Source organism: Helianthus annuus, chromosome 12 (assembly GCF_002127325.2).
Source record: "Helianthus annuus cultivar XRQ/B chromosome 12, HanXRQr2.0-SUNRISE, whole genome shotgun sequence".
NCBI classification, from domain to species: domain Eukaryota; kingdom Viridiplantae; phylum Streptophyta; class Magnoliopsida; order Asterales; family Asteraceae; genus Helianthus; species Helianthus annuus.
This window is the reverse complement of record NC_035444.2, coordinates 83,368,190-83,383,341: the sequence shown is the minus strand read 5'-3', so window position 1 is coordinate 83,383,341 and position 15,152 is coordinate 83,368,190. Positions and strand designations below refer to the sequence as shown.

The 15,152-nt window shown below is 39.5% G+C and overlaps 1 protein-coding gene across 1 annotated transcript; it reads right to left on the bottom strand.

Annotated features, from left to right (window-relative positions):
• Positions 1–11,149: 11,149 nt before the first annotated feature.
• Positions 11,150–11,647, bottom strand: LOC110893187 (GATA zinc finger domain-containing protein 14-like). Its single transcript, XM_022140306.1, has one exon. The coding sequence runs from the start codon at positions 11,645–11,647 to the stop codon at positions 11,150–11,152; it is 498 nt and encodes a 165-aa protein (XP_021995998.1).
• Positions 11,648–15,152: the final 3,505 nt, after the last annotated feature.

Sequence of the window (15,152 nt, the reverse complement as noted above, 5' to 3'; positions counted from 1 at the left end):
GTTGTCAATTTACGATGTAATATGTTGATTGGATGATATAAATGGTGTTAATATACATGTAATAAAGTAAAAATATTGGTAATAGTATTGTATTATGGATGATAGGAGGTAATGGTATTGTATTATGTATGGTAGAAGGTAATGGTAGTGTATTATGGATGGTATGATAGATGAAAGGGAAAGTGTATTCAAAGTAGTGTACCAAAATAGCTTATTTCATGTTGATACATATAGATGCACTTGTGCATTTCTAATATTGGTAATGTAAAAAGTAGTGTATTACATATGGTAGTGTAAATGAAAGTGCAATTGTCTAATATTTGTAATGAATTACGGAATTTGTCAAAGAAATGACACATATGCACATGTGCATGTTTGTGTATTATGGATGGAATGATAGATGAAAGAGAAAGTGTATTTAAAGTAGTGTACCAAAACACCTTATTTCATGTTGATACATATAGATGCACATGTGCATTTCTAATATTGTTAACGTAAAAAGTAGTGTATTACACGTGGTAGTGTAAATAAAAGTGCAATTGTGTAATATTTGTAATGAATTACGGAATTTGTCAAAGAAATGATACATATGCACATGTGCATAGAAAACTGTTACTAGAGTTTTTTTTGAATTTTTTTATTATCAACGAAATATAGCGATTTTTCCAAAAAAAATAGTAAAAAAATTGAGTGTTTTTTAGATTTTTTGAGGTATTACTGTTTGTGTTCACACTGTTTCTCGCGGTTCTCGCAATAAAGGGGACCGCTAAAATTGAAACCACCTCCAGTTGTAAGAACCGCGAGAACCAGTTCCTAACCATTAGATCAAGAAGATGGATGGATGAAATTAAAAGTAACTAAAATGAATATTAAATAAATTTTGTCTTATTATATCTTTAATATTTTAATCCAAAAGGGTAGTTTAGTAAAATTACTTTTTTTGTCTTTTTGTCTTTATTATTTTTTTATTACTTTTTTGTTTTATTATATTACTTTTAATTTTTTAAAAAGAATTTTTTTTATTAAAAGAATTTTTAAATTCAAATTTTTTTAACAAGACAATTTTTTTGCGCGCCGGTTTTTACGCCGGGCTTTTTCAAGCGTCGTTTTTTTAACGCGCCGTTTTTACGCCAGGCTTTTTCAAGCGTCTTTTTTTATCGCGCCGTTTTTTCAAGCGTCGTTTTTACACGTTTTTTTAACGTGCTGTTTTTTACACTTTTTTTACACGTCGTTGTTTATACGTTTTTTACACGTCGTTATAACGCGCCGTTTTTTCACATTTTTTTAACGCGCCGTTTTTTAAACTTTTTACGTTTTACGTTAAATTTTATAAACTTTTTACGTAAATTTTTTTACATTTTACGTCAATTTTTACGTTTTACGTAAAACTTTTTACGTTTTACGTAAAAATTTTACGTTTTACTAAAACTTTTTACGTTTTACGTTAAAAATTTTACGTTTTACGTTTTACGAAAAACATTTTACGTTTTACGAAAAACGTTTTACGTTTTACATAAAACTTTTTACGGTTTACGTTAAAAAGTTTATGGTTTAACTTTTTTTTTTACAAAAACTTTTTAACGCAAAAACGAACGCACCCAGAAATCGCAAACTCGGGAGGTGTATCAGATATATTGTTATCATCATCGACTAGGGGGAAAAATAAAAAACCAACAACATCAAAACAAAGTGTATCTCGAAAAAAAGGTTTGGCTCAGATTATCCGATAATAAAAAGGCTGCAAAAGTGGAGTTGTAGGTTCAAAAAACCTACCATCCGCCGTCCTTGCCGCGCCATCGTCATCAAAATCTACGTTTTTTTTTCATCATCGCCACCCAATCGATTGTATCAAAACCCACATATTCAAACCCACCGCAAAACTCATCTCCCCCACTGCCAATAAATCGACCACCCCCTTCACCCACCCACGCACCATCGTTCACCGCCAACACCGCTCACACAGCCACCACCTCCAAAACCACCACCGCCAACAGCGTCGGGCCACCCCCGCCACCGGGAAAAACCTTCATAAAACAACAATTTGTACACCTCAACAACATCAATATGTAACAATTAGTGAAGCTAATCAAGTTGAAAGTTGTCTGTTTAAAGTCAAAATCGACATTCAAATCCTATTAGTTTGAAGTCATTTGACATTCAAATCCTATTCGTTCAAAGTCAAACATCAACCTTCAATAAAATCAACTAAAACAACAATTCTTCAACCTCAAGTTTTGATTAACTCAGCTAATCAAGTTTTCAACAGATAGCATATCTTTCAATACCCATTTATCATAACAATTTCCAATAAAAAAAACTCACAATCATCTTCAATAATCAAAATAAATTTTCAATCGTTCATACCTGGATTTACTTGTAACTGAAAGATAACAAAAAGCCTTTGAAACTTTATGCTTAATCTGAGATGATGGATGGTCTCTCGGAGGTCCAATTTGACGGCGTCGGTGGTAAATGAGGGTGGTCGGTCGTCGCCGGCGGTACCAGTGGTTATAATGTTCGATCAGACGGGAGAGTAGTCAATGATGGAAACTGCCGTCGTTGAGGGTGCTCGACGGTGGTGGTTGTTGGTAATCGGTGGAGGGTGTCGTTTCTGCCAGAGAAATAATGGGGGTCGGAGACAAACAAAGTTTGTGGGTGTGGTGCCGGTGGTGAGAAATGAAGGGAGAGTTTCAGAAGCTGAAGACTTATGAAGATGAAGATCTCTGAAGATCTCATAGATGAAGAAAGAGTTTCAAAAATGGAAGATGAAGAGAGAGTGTGAGAAATGACCGTATTAATGAGAAAGAAGACAACTGACAATTGAAAGTGATATATAAAGTAATTTACCTAAATACCCTTTTGGTTGGCTAAATCTGATTGGTGGAGAGTGGTTCTCATAGTTCTTACAACTGGGGGTGGTTTTCATTTTAGCGGCTCCCTATATATATATATATATATATATATAGAGAGAGAGAGAGAGAGAGGAACAAGATCAGGAGAAAACGTCTCAAAGTATGAAAACGGTGAGAACGATTCTCAGCCACAAGATCTTAGTGGTTTGTGGCTGAGATTGATGCGGTGACATTTTTATAAATACTAGGGGCCTTGGAACTACTAGGAGGGGTAAAATAGGAAGATCCAAACAAGGGTGCACATGCTAATCACATGTCATTTCTCCCCAACAAGGATATAATCCCACTAGATCAGAATTTTGAAAGATAATTAAGTAAGTTATTATTGCAAAATGTGGTGGACCCCCCTTACGAGGCGGCGATCACCCTCAACCCGTTGGTCTGAGTCAGCAGGGATACAGTCCTCGTGGGGTTGGTTTAAAGTTTTAATAGTAGTTTAAGAATAAGGGATTCAAGTTTTTTGCACCTCTCCCGTGGTGGGTAATGCCCGCTCCGACTCGTGAGGTATTACTAGGCTTGAACCAGGTTCTCACAGGATCTATACACTGAACGAGACATAGAATTACCCAAATCACCCTTGTATCTCCCTTTCGGGTTAATTTACATGTTTTATATAGACCGTAAAGACATGAACATGTTGAGTAAACGAACATATGAAGAGTATTTGAAGAAATACGCCTTCACCACTAAGTGATGTAAGAATTCAGCCAAGCATGGCCTTTGTTTGACAAAGACTCTTACGATCAATCTTGGATCCCGAGACTACACACACTCTCTAAAGATGGAAAAATGGATGATGGTGGTGGATGATGGTGTTGTAGTGGTGGTGGGGTAGTGGCAAGTGAGAGAGAAGTGGTTTGCCAAGGGATGAGTTGAAGTGGAACCAAGCACTCCTATTTATAGTTGTCTTCAGAACCTTCAGCATGGCCCGTGCTCAGCTGGCATGACCCCGTGCCCATCTCTCTCTCCCTTCCTCATTAACTGCTTGTCAGATGTTGTACTAACACGGCCACGTGTGTCAATGGCACGACCCATGGCTAAAGTACTTGTTGTACTGTCTTAGATTCTGAAAATCCTTGAGTTGACCACGCCCCGTGTTGGCTTAGCACGACCCTGTGTTGGCTGCCATTTTTGTCTTTTGCAGTTGTCTTTTTCTTCTGCCTAGAATCTACCCTTGGACACAGCCCCGTGTCAGCCTTCTGTTCTTTGTTATTTTGAGGTTTGGATGTGATTCGGGGTTTAGCGAGCTGCAGTAATTCCTTCTTATTTACATTTATGTTGGATTTTGTTGTCTTTTGGTCCTTTTGCAAATTTAAGCTCTTTTATCCCTGAAAATCTAAAAGGAACGAAAACACGAGCTTTTTCCAACATTAATACTAAAAAAGGGTTGCTTTTACGCCGTATTTGACATAATTTATATGTTGTATTTTAATCACATCAACATACCTCACCTTAGCGTTGATATCGCTTATTTTGGTCCACTGTTGAGAATGGTTGGTACGGGTAACCAGTGAGGGTAGACATCATCTAATTAAAGTTGTCGAGCAGGCCCCCTTCGACCAGCGGCGACATAGGTATCAGAAAGAAACTTGTAGCTACTCCCTGAGGCCAATGAACCAAAGCTTTAGTTGCATCGGATTGGTCCCAAATGGTGGCATAATTCGTCCATGGGGCGTACTCTTGATACGCCAGACTCGCCTGGAAGTCCCGATGGTGCCTCTCTTGCTAATGGAGGAGATGGGCATTGTTAATAGCTATTTCATGTGTCGTGCCCATCATCATCCAACGCCTATCCTCTAAGGCATTCCGCTCAATCCAGAGGTTGTCTTGTTCGTCTTCCCATGCTCATTGACAATCCGCCTCATGTAGCCTATAGGCTTCTCGTTCATTCCAAAATTTTTGTTGGGGTGCCAAATGCGCCTACTGTTGAGCCTTCCATTCTTGCTTAGCCTTGAATCTTCGCTCCTCTCTTTCCCTCGCCTCGGCCATCACCACAGACACATTGTCATATGTGTCGTATTGACCAGGGTTATACAGACTCTTTGTGCTTGTTTTCTTTTGAGTTACCATCCAAACCCAACTTTAACCAGTGACCGTTCACCGTTGGTTTTGACCCGTCTCTTGTGTCCTCGATAGTAACATCACCTAACTACCTCACACGTGTGATCACATACGGGCCCATCTACTTACTCTTTAGCTTCCCTGGGAAGAACTACAACCTTGAGTTGTAGAGCCACACCTTTTGACCCACAACGAACTCCTTCTTTCGCAACTTCGCATCATGTGCTTGCTTCATCTTGTCCTTGTAATTTGAAGCACACTCGTACGCCTTTTCCCGGAGCTCTTCCAACTCACACAATTTCAGCTTCCGTTCTCTACCTGCATCATCATACTTAATGTTAACTTCCTTTATAGCCCATAAGGCACGATGAACAATTTCACCGGTAAGTGACAATTTTTACCGTAAACTAAGTGGTAAGGTTTAGTGCCAATAAAAGTTTATGTGCCGTTCGGTAGGTTCACAAGGCATAGTTTAACTTCTTTTACCAATCCTAATGGTCTTTTGAAAAATCTCCTTTATATGCCTATTAGACACTTCCACTTGACCACTAGTTTGTGGGTGGTATGGAGTAGCTATTCTGTGGTCAACTCCAAACCGGTTAAGTAGCTTGCCAAACTTTAAGATTTTGAAATGGGATCCTCCACTAATAATGACCCGTGGAATCCAGAACCTTGAAAAAATATGAGTTTGGACAAAGGCACAAACAATGGTATGGTCAATTGTTTTGGTGGCAATCGCTTTGACCCATTTAGAAACATAGTTGACCGCCACCAAAATGTACAAGTTACCATGATAATTCGGGAATCGGCGCATGAAATCGATCCCCCACACATCAAAAAAATCAACAAGAAGGATCGGTTGCATGGGCATCTCATTCCATTTAGCTATACTACAAAGTTTTTGACACTCTACACAATTTTTAGAAAACTCGAAAGCATCTCTAAATATAGTTGGCCAATAAAGGCTACTATTCAAAACTTTTTGCTCAGTCTTTTAACCACTAAAATGGCATCCACATGCAAATGAAAGCACGTGCATTAATACACTCGGAATCTCCTCATCCGGTATGCATCTTCTTATGACTTGAACCGGACAAACTCAAAACAAGTTTGGTTCCTCCCATCTTTAGAACTTTATCTATGAGATAAAGTGTAGTCTCTTCCTCCTATCCCAATTAGCCGGAAGTTCACCTGTTACTAAGTAATTCACAATGTTAGCAAACCATGGTGAATTAGAAACATGCAAAATGTACTCATCCGGGAAGGTCTCATTAATTTCTACACATGTAGAGCCCTCATCTACCAACAACTGGGACAAGTGGTCAGCCACCACATTCTCGCTTCCCTTTTGTCCCTTATCTCTATGTCAAACTCTTGTAGCAAAATCACCCATCAGATTAGCCGATGCTTAGCATCTTTTTTCTCCATGAAGTACCTCACAGCATTGTGGTCAGAATAAATGATTACTTTACTACCCCATATATAATCCCGGAATTTATCCAATGCATAAACCACCGCAAGTAGCTCTTTCTCAGTTGTTGTATAATTAAGTTGTGCACCAGAGAGAGTCTTACTTGCGTAGTAAATGGCAACTGGCTTTTTCTCTCCCCGTTGACCCAAAACGATCCCAATCGCATAATCGCTTGCATCACACATGATTTCGAATGGTAATGACCAATTCAGTGATTGCAAGATTGGGGCCTCGACAAATTTTTGTTTCAACAGATTAAAGGCATTTTCACATTGTTTGTCAAAATTAAAGTTTTGGTCTTTTAACAAAAGATTACATAGGGGTTTTGTAATATCACTAAATCTAAACCTCCTATAAAATTCTGTATGACCCAAAAATGATCTAACACGCTTAATGCTCGTGGGATAGGGTAACGTAGAGATGACTTGCACTTTTTCATGATTAACCTCTATCCCACGACTCAACTCAACACGACATGCCCCAACACAATCCCTTCTTGAACAATGAAATAGCTCTTCTCCCAATTCAAGACCAAGTTAGTTTCGACAAAACGTTTTAAATTTTTTTCTAACTAGTCAAGGCAAGTATCAAAAGATGACCAAAAAATTGAGAAATCATCCATGAAGATTTCCAAAGACCCCCCCCCCCCACCATATCTGAAAAGATACTCATCATACACCTTTGAAAGGTGACGGGGGCATCACATAGTCCGAATGGCATTCACCTAAATATGGAAGTGCCGTACGGACACGTAAATGTGGTATTGGATTCGTCCTCCTGATGAATGGCAATTTGATTATAACTGGAATAGCCATCCAGAAAATAGTAAAACTTTTTACCGGCCAATTTCTCAATTATTTGGTGAATGAATGGTAAAGGGAAATGATCTTTGGAAGTTGCGGAATTAAACTTCCTACAACAATACATATACGTCACCCGGTTACCGACCGAGTGGCTACCTCTTCTTATGCGTCATTTCTGACGACTTGAATGCCCCCCCCTTTTGGGGACAGTTTGCGTCGGGCTCACCCACTGGCTATCCGAGATGGGGTAAATGATACCCACATCTAGCCACTTCAATACCTATTTTTCTCCACCTTCCACATGTTCGGGTTTAACCATCTTTGCGTGTCTCGTGCTGGAGTTACCGCTTCATCCGTGCTGATCTTGTGCATCACCACTAAAGGACTAATACCCTTCAAGCCCGTGATGGACCACCCAATAGCCTCCCTATTGGTGACAGAAACCTCCATAAGCTTCTCTTCTTGCTATCTGGTCAAGTTAGACTCAATGATAACCGGGAGCGTGTTGCCTTCACCCACATAAGCATATTTTAAATGTTTTAGCGACACCTTCAGCTCCACCGTTGGAGGCTCTAACAAAGAAGGCTTTAGTTTGGTGTCTATTCTGTCCAGGAGAGTCTCCACCTGGTAAGTCCATGGAGGCCTTCCTTCTTTTATAGCCAACACCTCCAACTTCTTTTCCTCCTCATCCATGCTTTGACTAACCTCCCCCTGTGACCAGTCAAACATGAAACACTCATCTATTGTGTTCTTCTCATCGACAACAGTGTCGCATAAGGGCATACACGTATCAACGATGTCCGCCATATAGCATTCATCATTGACTAGAGGATTCGTCAGTCCTAAAAAGACATTAAGCCTCAACCTTCAATTATCAAAGGACATGTCGACCGTACCAGTTTTGCAATTTATTTGGGCATTTGAAGTTTCCAAAAACGATCTACCTAGAATAACCGTCGGTTGTTTGGTCTGGTCTAAAGAGACATAGTCTATTACAAGAAAATCCTCTGGGTAATATAAGTCCTCGACTTTCACTAATACATCTGTGACTATTCCGCGAGGTAGTTTTGGAGTCAAATCGGCTAGCACCATAGTGGTGTTCACCTCTCAAATTGGACCAACTCATATTGGTCATATAAACTATCAAGAAAAATATTCATGCTAGCACCAAGATCTAGAAGTGCCTGGATCATTTTAAACTCGCCCACTTGGATAGAAATGGTGGGCGCCCATGTATCTTGGAGCTTAGGTGGAAGTGCACCCATAAAAATGGATGTATCTTGGAGCTTAGGTGGAAATGCACCCATAAGAATGGAGCTCACATTTTCAGTAAAATTAAGTTTCTTAGGAAACTTGTGAGGCCTCTTTTGGGTGCACAAGTCCTTCAAGTATTTAGCGTACGAGGTAACTTGCTTTATCATATCTAAGAGGGGTAAATTAATTTTCACTTCTTTAAAAACCTCCCACATTTCTTCTTGTTCCGGACCATGCTTCTTTACCACCCTCTTAGATGGTTCCAACAAAGGTTCGGGATACGAGGCAGTATTACCCTCCGACCCATTATCCTTAACCTTTGGAACGGAAGTGGTCACAATGGGTTTATTTTTGACATTTCCAGAAAACCTTTTATTTTGACCCATTTAACAACTTTGACAATTTTGGTCCTTTTCAACCTCTACCTCACTATCGTCAATAACATCTTCCACCACCCCTTCAACAAATTAGGGTGATGGTGACTCAGCTCCGTTATCAATAATTTTACCACTATGTAAAGTAATTTTATAAATAGGTACCTCACGTGTGTTTTTCGGAGCCGCCCCTTAATGCTTTGTATTCACTGTGGTGTCCCTCGGGATTCGTCCTCCACTTCCTTTGAGTTGGGCCATATCTTCGGCTAATTGACCCATTTGCCTCGCCAAAGCTTCGTACGGCTTTTCCCGCACCTCATTCTCTTTTCTTGTCTCTTTCATCATACTCAACATTAGGGGTGTGCACGGTTCGGTTTGGTTCGGTTATTAGCATTATCCGTAATCGTAACCGAAGCCATCGGTTAATCGGTTCGGTTAATTTTTCGGTTTTCGGTTTCGGCTCGGTTAATAACCAATTCAAACAAGGGCTAATTTTTTTGTTTAGAAATACATGTAATGGGGGTATAAATACATGAAATAGATGTATAAATACATGAAATGGATGTATAAATAAATGAAATGAAGGCATAAATAAATGAAATAGTGGTATTATTTACCTGAAATGAAAGTATAAAACATGAAATACATGAAATAGAGGTATAAAAGCTAGAAATATATAAAAAATAAATGATTCGGTTTGGTTCGGTTAATTTCGGTTAACCGATGGTAAAAAAAAAATATCCGTTAACCGACTTTCGGTTAATTTCGGTTTGGTTTTGTCGGTTTTCGGTTAACGGTTTAGTTATTGTACACCCCTACTCAACATGTCGTCCATCTTTGCACTAAAGGCGTTACCGTCACCTTTATTATTCGCCAACCAGCTACTATTACCTCCTTGGTTGTCACCCCTTTGATAGTTGTTGTCACGGTTTTGATACCCTTGGTTGTGATTGTTGCGTTAGTAACCCCCTTGGTTACCACCTTGTCGGTTTTGGTATGATGAGCCACACTAGTTACCCATTTGAAAGTTCAGATTCATTTGGTTTGAGGCATTACCATACCTAAAATTAGGATGATTCCTCAAATCGAGGTGATAAGTGTTGGAGTTCATATTATATTGTTTCTGGTCTCCATACACTTGGTTCACCTAGTCGGTGGTTTGGGCTATGTTCACTTGACAATTTTCGGCCCCATGACCAATGTCACCACAATCTTCACAAACGACGAATTGCACCACCCCCACATCCTTCTTCTTCATCCGGACCAATTCCCATTCCAAAGTAGCGATCTTATCCGTAGAGTCGGAATCGAGACCAGGAAGAGATCTTTAAATTGGTTCTTCATGGCTCTATCGGCCAACTCAACGGCTTTTGAATTTTTGCTCATTCGCTCCAAAAATTCTCAATCATCATATTCATGGTTATTCAACAAAGTACCCTTACTAGTGGATTGAAGGTACTTCCACCCTTCCATCTCCAACCCTTTCACAAAACATTTCACTAACTCCCACTGCTCAATTTGATGGTGTAGACACTTTCTGATCAACTCCTTAAAACGGGTGAAGGCTTCACGTAACGGTTCACTCAGTAATTGTCGGAACAACCAAATTTCATCCCTAGCATCGTTGGTTTTAGCCATTGAACAGTATTCGCCAAGGAAGACTTGTTGCATTTCTCGCCACGTACTAATACTATTAGTTGGCAATGTCAAGAACTATTGCTTGGCTTTATCTTTCAGTGAAAACAGAAAAAGCCTCAATCTCATCTTGTCTTGGGAGAAATTGTGTCCTTCAATCGTACTACACAAAGCTGAAAATTCAGCCAAGTGCGTGTACGGTTCATCCTTGGAGAGCCTATTTAATACAGTAAGATGTTGATGTAGTTCTGCTTGCAATCAAAAGAATCTCTCCCGTGGGTGGTGGAAGAATGGGTGAGTCATTATCGGAGATCTTCGGTCTAAACCGACCGTTAACACCTCTAGGTTGTTGCAATTGGTTTTGATGTTGTGGTCAGTTTCGTGGTGGACCGTTGACCTCTTAATGCACTTGCGGCCTACGGTTAACCCTTTGGTTACCCCGCCCATGAATTGGGGAATCATGTTGCGGTTAGCATTGTTGTTGTTACTGTCAACCCGGTTCCTTTGATTGCTTTGTTGTGGTTGACGATTATTGTCATAACTGTCATTACGAGAATAACCATACCTCTAATCTTTGCTTACACCCACAAAGTTAGCATTTTGATACCTCTCGTCTTCATCTTCATAACCTCTACCGTTCTAGAAGTTTCCATTGTTGTCGTACTCATCCCAACCATCGTCTTCAAACCCATTAAAATTCCTATATTCATAATTCCCATCTCCCCCTGAATATTCCGAATGCACACTGACCCGTTCCGGTGAATGATAGCCCAGAACACTATATGGCTTGGCATCACTGATGTTATTTCTCAACTCTTTGGGGTCGAGAATTTGAGGCTCATTCGTGGGATTGCCACAATTTTGGTTAGCCCCATGATTGGGGTTAACATTTCGGTTATTGGGGTTTGGTGGAAGTGGATTTTGACGTTGGTTTTGAGGACGGTTTTGATTTGGTGGAGTAGGTGCTCGTTGGTTTTGGCGTAAATTTTGGGTATGGGTTAGATGTGGTGGTGTCGGTGGTCTTTGGTTGTTACTACCTCCCGATTGGTTATTACAGTTATTTTGGTTTTGGGGAGGGTAGTCTTGGTATTGATGTTGGTGTTGGTTGTTGGATTGGTTTAGGGTTTGGTTACCCATTTGGACGGTTCACAAGGATGGGGTATGTGGTAAGTTCTTGTTGGGTGGGGTAGGGGCAAGTGTTGCCTCTAACCGGCTGGCTAGGTTTCTTCACATAAGATGCTCAACCTCGAGTTCGAACACTAATGGAGAGGTCCTCCCGGAATTCCTTGTATGCATGCACTACCTTTAACTAGCACAAGTAACTACCCGTTAACCGCGCCAAAATTTGATTGAAATGATGTGCACTGGTAAAAGATACTATTTATAATCCCAATTTACCTTAAACTAATAGTTAGTGGTAGCAAGGGGTCAAACCACGAAGAGTCTGTGGTCTGTGTCGGGACTTGGTCAACTATTAAATTGAAACAATTGTGAAGCTTGCAAATGATGATTAATTCTTTTGTTAGTTTGGAAAATGGGTGTAGGATTAGACCAGAAATTTTATAATGAATTACTAACGAAATTACTTAAACTATTACCAAAGTTGATTACTTGATTGGAAATTATAATTTGAAAAAAGGTTAACACCTAGTTGGAAAAGTGCAAGACCTAGGGTTCCTACACGTTTTAACTTGATTTAGTTGAATTTGGTGATTAGTGAATTTAGTTTCACGTGGCTTACGTGCCAAGAACTATCAACGTTGCAAGAAGGGATCGCAATGCACTTCGCTACCAAGAACATGTAAATTCTATTATATGATAAGGCATAATTACACATAAACATTTAATAAAACGTTAAATTTAATCTTCCCTCGACAATTTACGAATGCAATAAAAATGCAAGACAATTATCATAAAGTTCAAATGTTTAAAATAACTTATCACAAAATCAAATTAAGCACAAAGGTTGAAACCCTAGAAATTCTTGCAAAAATCTACACTGGGGTAAAGCTCGAAGAGACTAGCCGCTCATGGTTGATGAATCATGAACACCGGATGATGAGTATGAGCACCGAGCCATGATCTTGAGTCTTGGAGAAATGATGAAGGTTAGGGTTAGGGTTTGATGATGATTGTGGATTGGATATATTGGATGGATGTTGTTTGTTTAATGATGATTGTGGATTGGATGGATTGGATGGATGATGTTCGACCCAACATTGTTGTCTCATGTTCAATTCCTTCTGATTGAAAATATGCTGGAGACTTTTATGGTCAGTGAAAACCACACATATGGTACCATAGAGGTAATGTCTCCAAATTTTGGGAGTGAAAACAACATCACCTAACTCAAGATCATGAGTTGTGTAGTTTCATGGATTTTTAATTGTCTTGAAGCATAGGCTTTGACTTTGTCTCTTTACATAAAACACATCCAAGGCCTAGATTTGAGGCATCACAGTATACAACAAAACCATTGTTGCCATCTGGTAGGGATAGAATATGAGCATTATAAAGTTTCTGTTTCAAGGTTTGGAAAGCCTCTTCTTGTTTGGGTCCCCACTCAAAAATTTACCCTTCTGGGTAAAAGAAGTGAGGAGAACCGCAATCTTGGAGAAGTATGCGATGAAACAACGGTAGTAACCAGCGGACCAAGAAAAGATAAACTTTACTAGGAATAGTGGGTGTACTCCAATCCTTAATTGCTGTGATTTTGGCGGGATCCACATGTAAACCTTCTTCATTGACAATGTGTCCCAAGAATTAAACCTCCTTAAGCCAAAATTCACAATTGGAGAATTTGGCATAAAGTTGTTCTTTCTTTAACAGTTCCATATGTCAAACGGAGGTGATGTTCGTGGTCCGCTTGAGATTTTAAATAAATCAAGATGTCTTCAAAAAACAATGATGAACATATCCAAATAAGGTTTACAAACCCTATTCATTAATTCCATGAAAATGATAGGAGCATTTGTCAAACTCAAAGGCATGACAGTGAACTCGTAACGGCTGTATGGGGTATGAAAAGCAGTTTTGGCAATATCTTCTTCGAGTACATGAAGTTGATGATACCTAGAATGGAGGTCCATCTTGGAAAATTACGTAGCAACTTATAGTTGATCAGAAAGATCATCAATATGAGGTAGGGGATATCGATTTTTAACCGTGAATTTAATAAGCTCACGATAATCGATACACTTGCGAAAAGATCCATTTTTCTTCTTCATAAATAACATAGGAGTACCCCAAGATGAAAAACTCAGACGAATGAAACCTTTGTCCAAAAGTTCTTGGAGTTGTCTTGCCAATTCTTGCATCTCTGATGGTACAAGACGGTAAGGGGATTTGGCAATCAGGTTGGCACCAGGCACAAGATCGATGCGAAATTCCACTTGGCGTACAGGGGGTAAGCCAGGTAGTTCTTGGGAAACACCTCGCGAAAATCCCAAACAATCTGGGCTTGGGTACAAGTCATGAGTTTGAGTCTTCTAGAAGGTTTCTCTCCATGAACTTCCAAGACATCACTAGATGAAAGAGGCATGAGAATGATTTTATCGAAACAGATAACTTCGACATGGTATTTGGTTAACCAATCCATACCTACGATGATGTCAAAACTCCCAAGTTACATAGGCGTGCAGTCGATGGGAAAAAGATGGTTCTTGAGGTTTAGTTGGCAATTACAAATAATAGAATCGAGTATAAGAGTTTCGCCACTAGTTATTTCTACCTATAAAGTTTTTCCTAAATTAGTTCGAGGTGTTGATGGAAAAGGTTCAAAAGCAATAGACACAAAACTTTTATCAGCACCCGAGTAAAAAAGAATAGAGGGAGGTTGATTATTAACAAAGAACGTACCATTAACCATGTCGTTATTGGCACGAGCCTCATTAGCATTGATGTTAAATGCACGTCCATGGGCTGGATTGGCATTAACAAGCTTTGGACGATTGTTTTTATAGTGGTCGATATCACCACAATTGTAACAAGACCTAGGTGGAAAATGAGGATGAGCAGGAAATGCTTGTGGTTGGACGGGATTTGTGATAACTTGATTTGGAGTAGCAAAAAAAGGGCAAATGTTAGCCAAATGACCGAGTTGCCCACAAAGGGTGCATTGACGACAAGGTAAATGATTTTGGTGGTGACCATTGCATCGATTGCACATGGGTGAAGTACCATCATATGGTTTTCTAGCAGGTGATAGAGTTATCTAGTTGGGAGAAACTTAATTGATAGGGGCTGAGGTAACAACTACAAAATTCTTTGAAGCTTTACGTTTCTTAGAATTTTTGGAGATGTCAGTTTTTGTTTCTGTTGGTTTTCCTTGGGTAACTTTAGCAGGTTGCTTTTTACCACCTTTGCGGAAGAGCTTTCCTTTCTTGACTTGAGAGTTAGTTAGGGATGCGACTAGTTCGATAGCCTCCATAACAATAGTTGGTTTGCTACAAGTGACTATATCTTGGATATGCTCAGGTAGGCCCTCGATATACTTCTCAATGGCCCGGTCTAAAGGTGTGACCATGGTTGGGCAAAGTAGGCTCAACTCTTTGTATCGATCAATGTAGGCATGATTTTCACCACTATATTGCTTAAGGTCATGAATTTTTTTTCAAGAGCGCTTATCTCATTTCGTCGACAT

Coding starts and splice junctions, on each gene's coding strand:
- LOC110893187 (XM_022140306.1), bottom strand. CDS start 11,647: ATGGGTAACCAAACCCTAAACCAATCCAACAACCAACACCAACATCAA.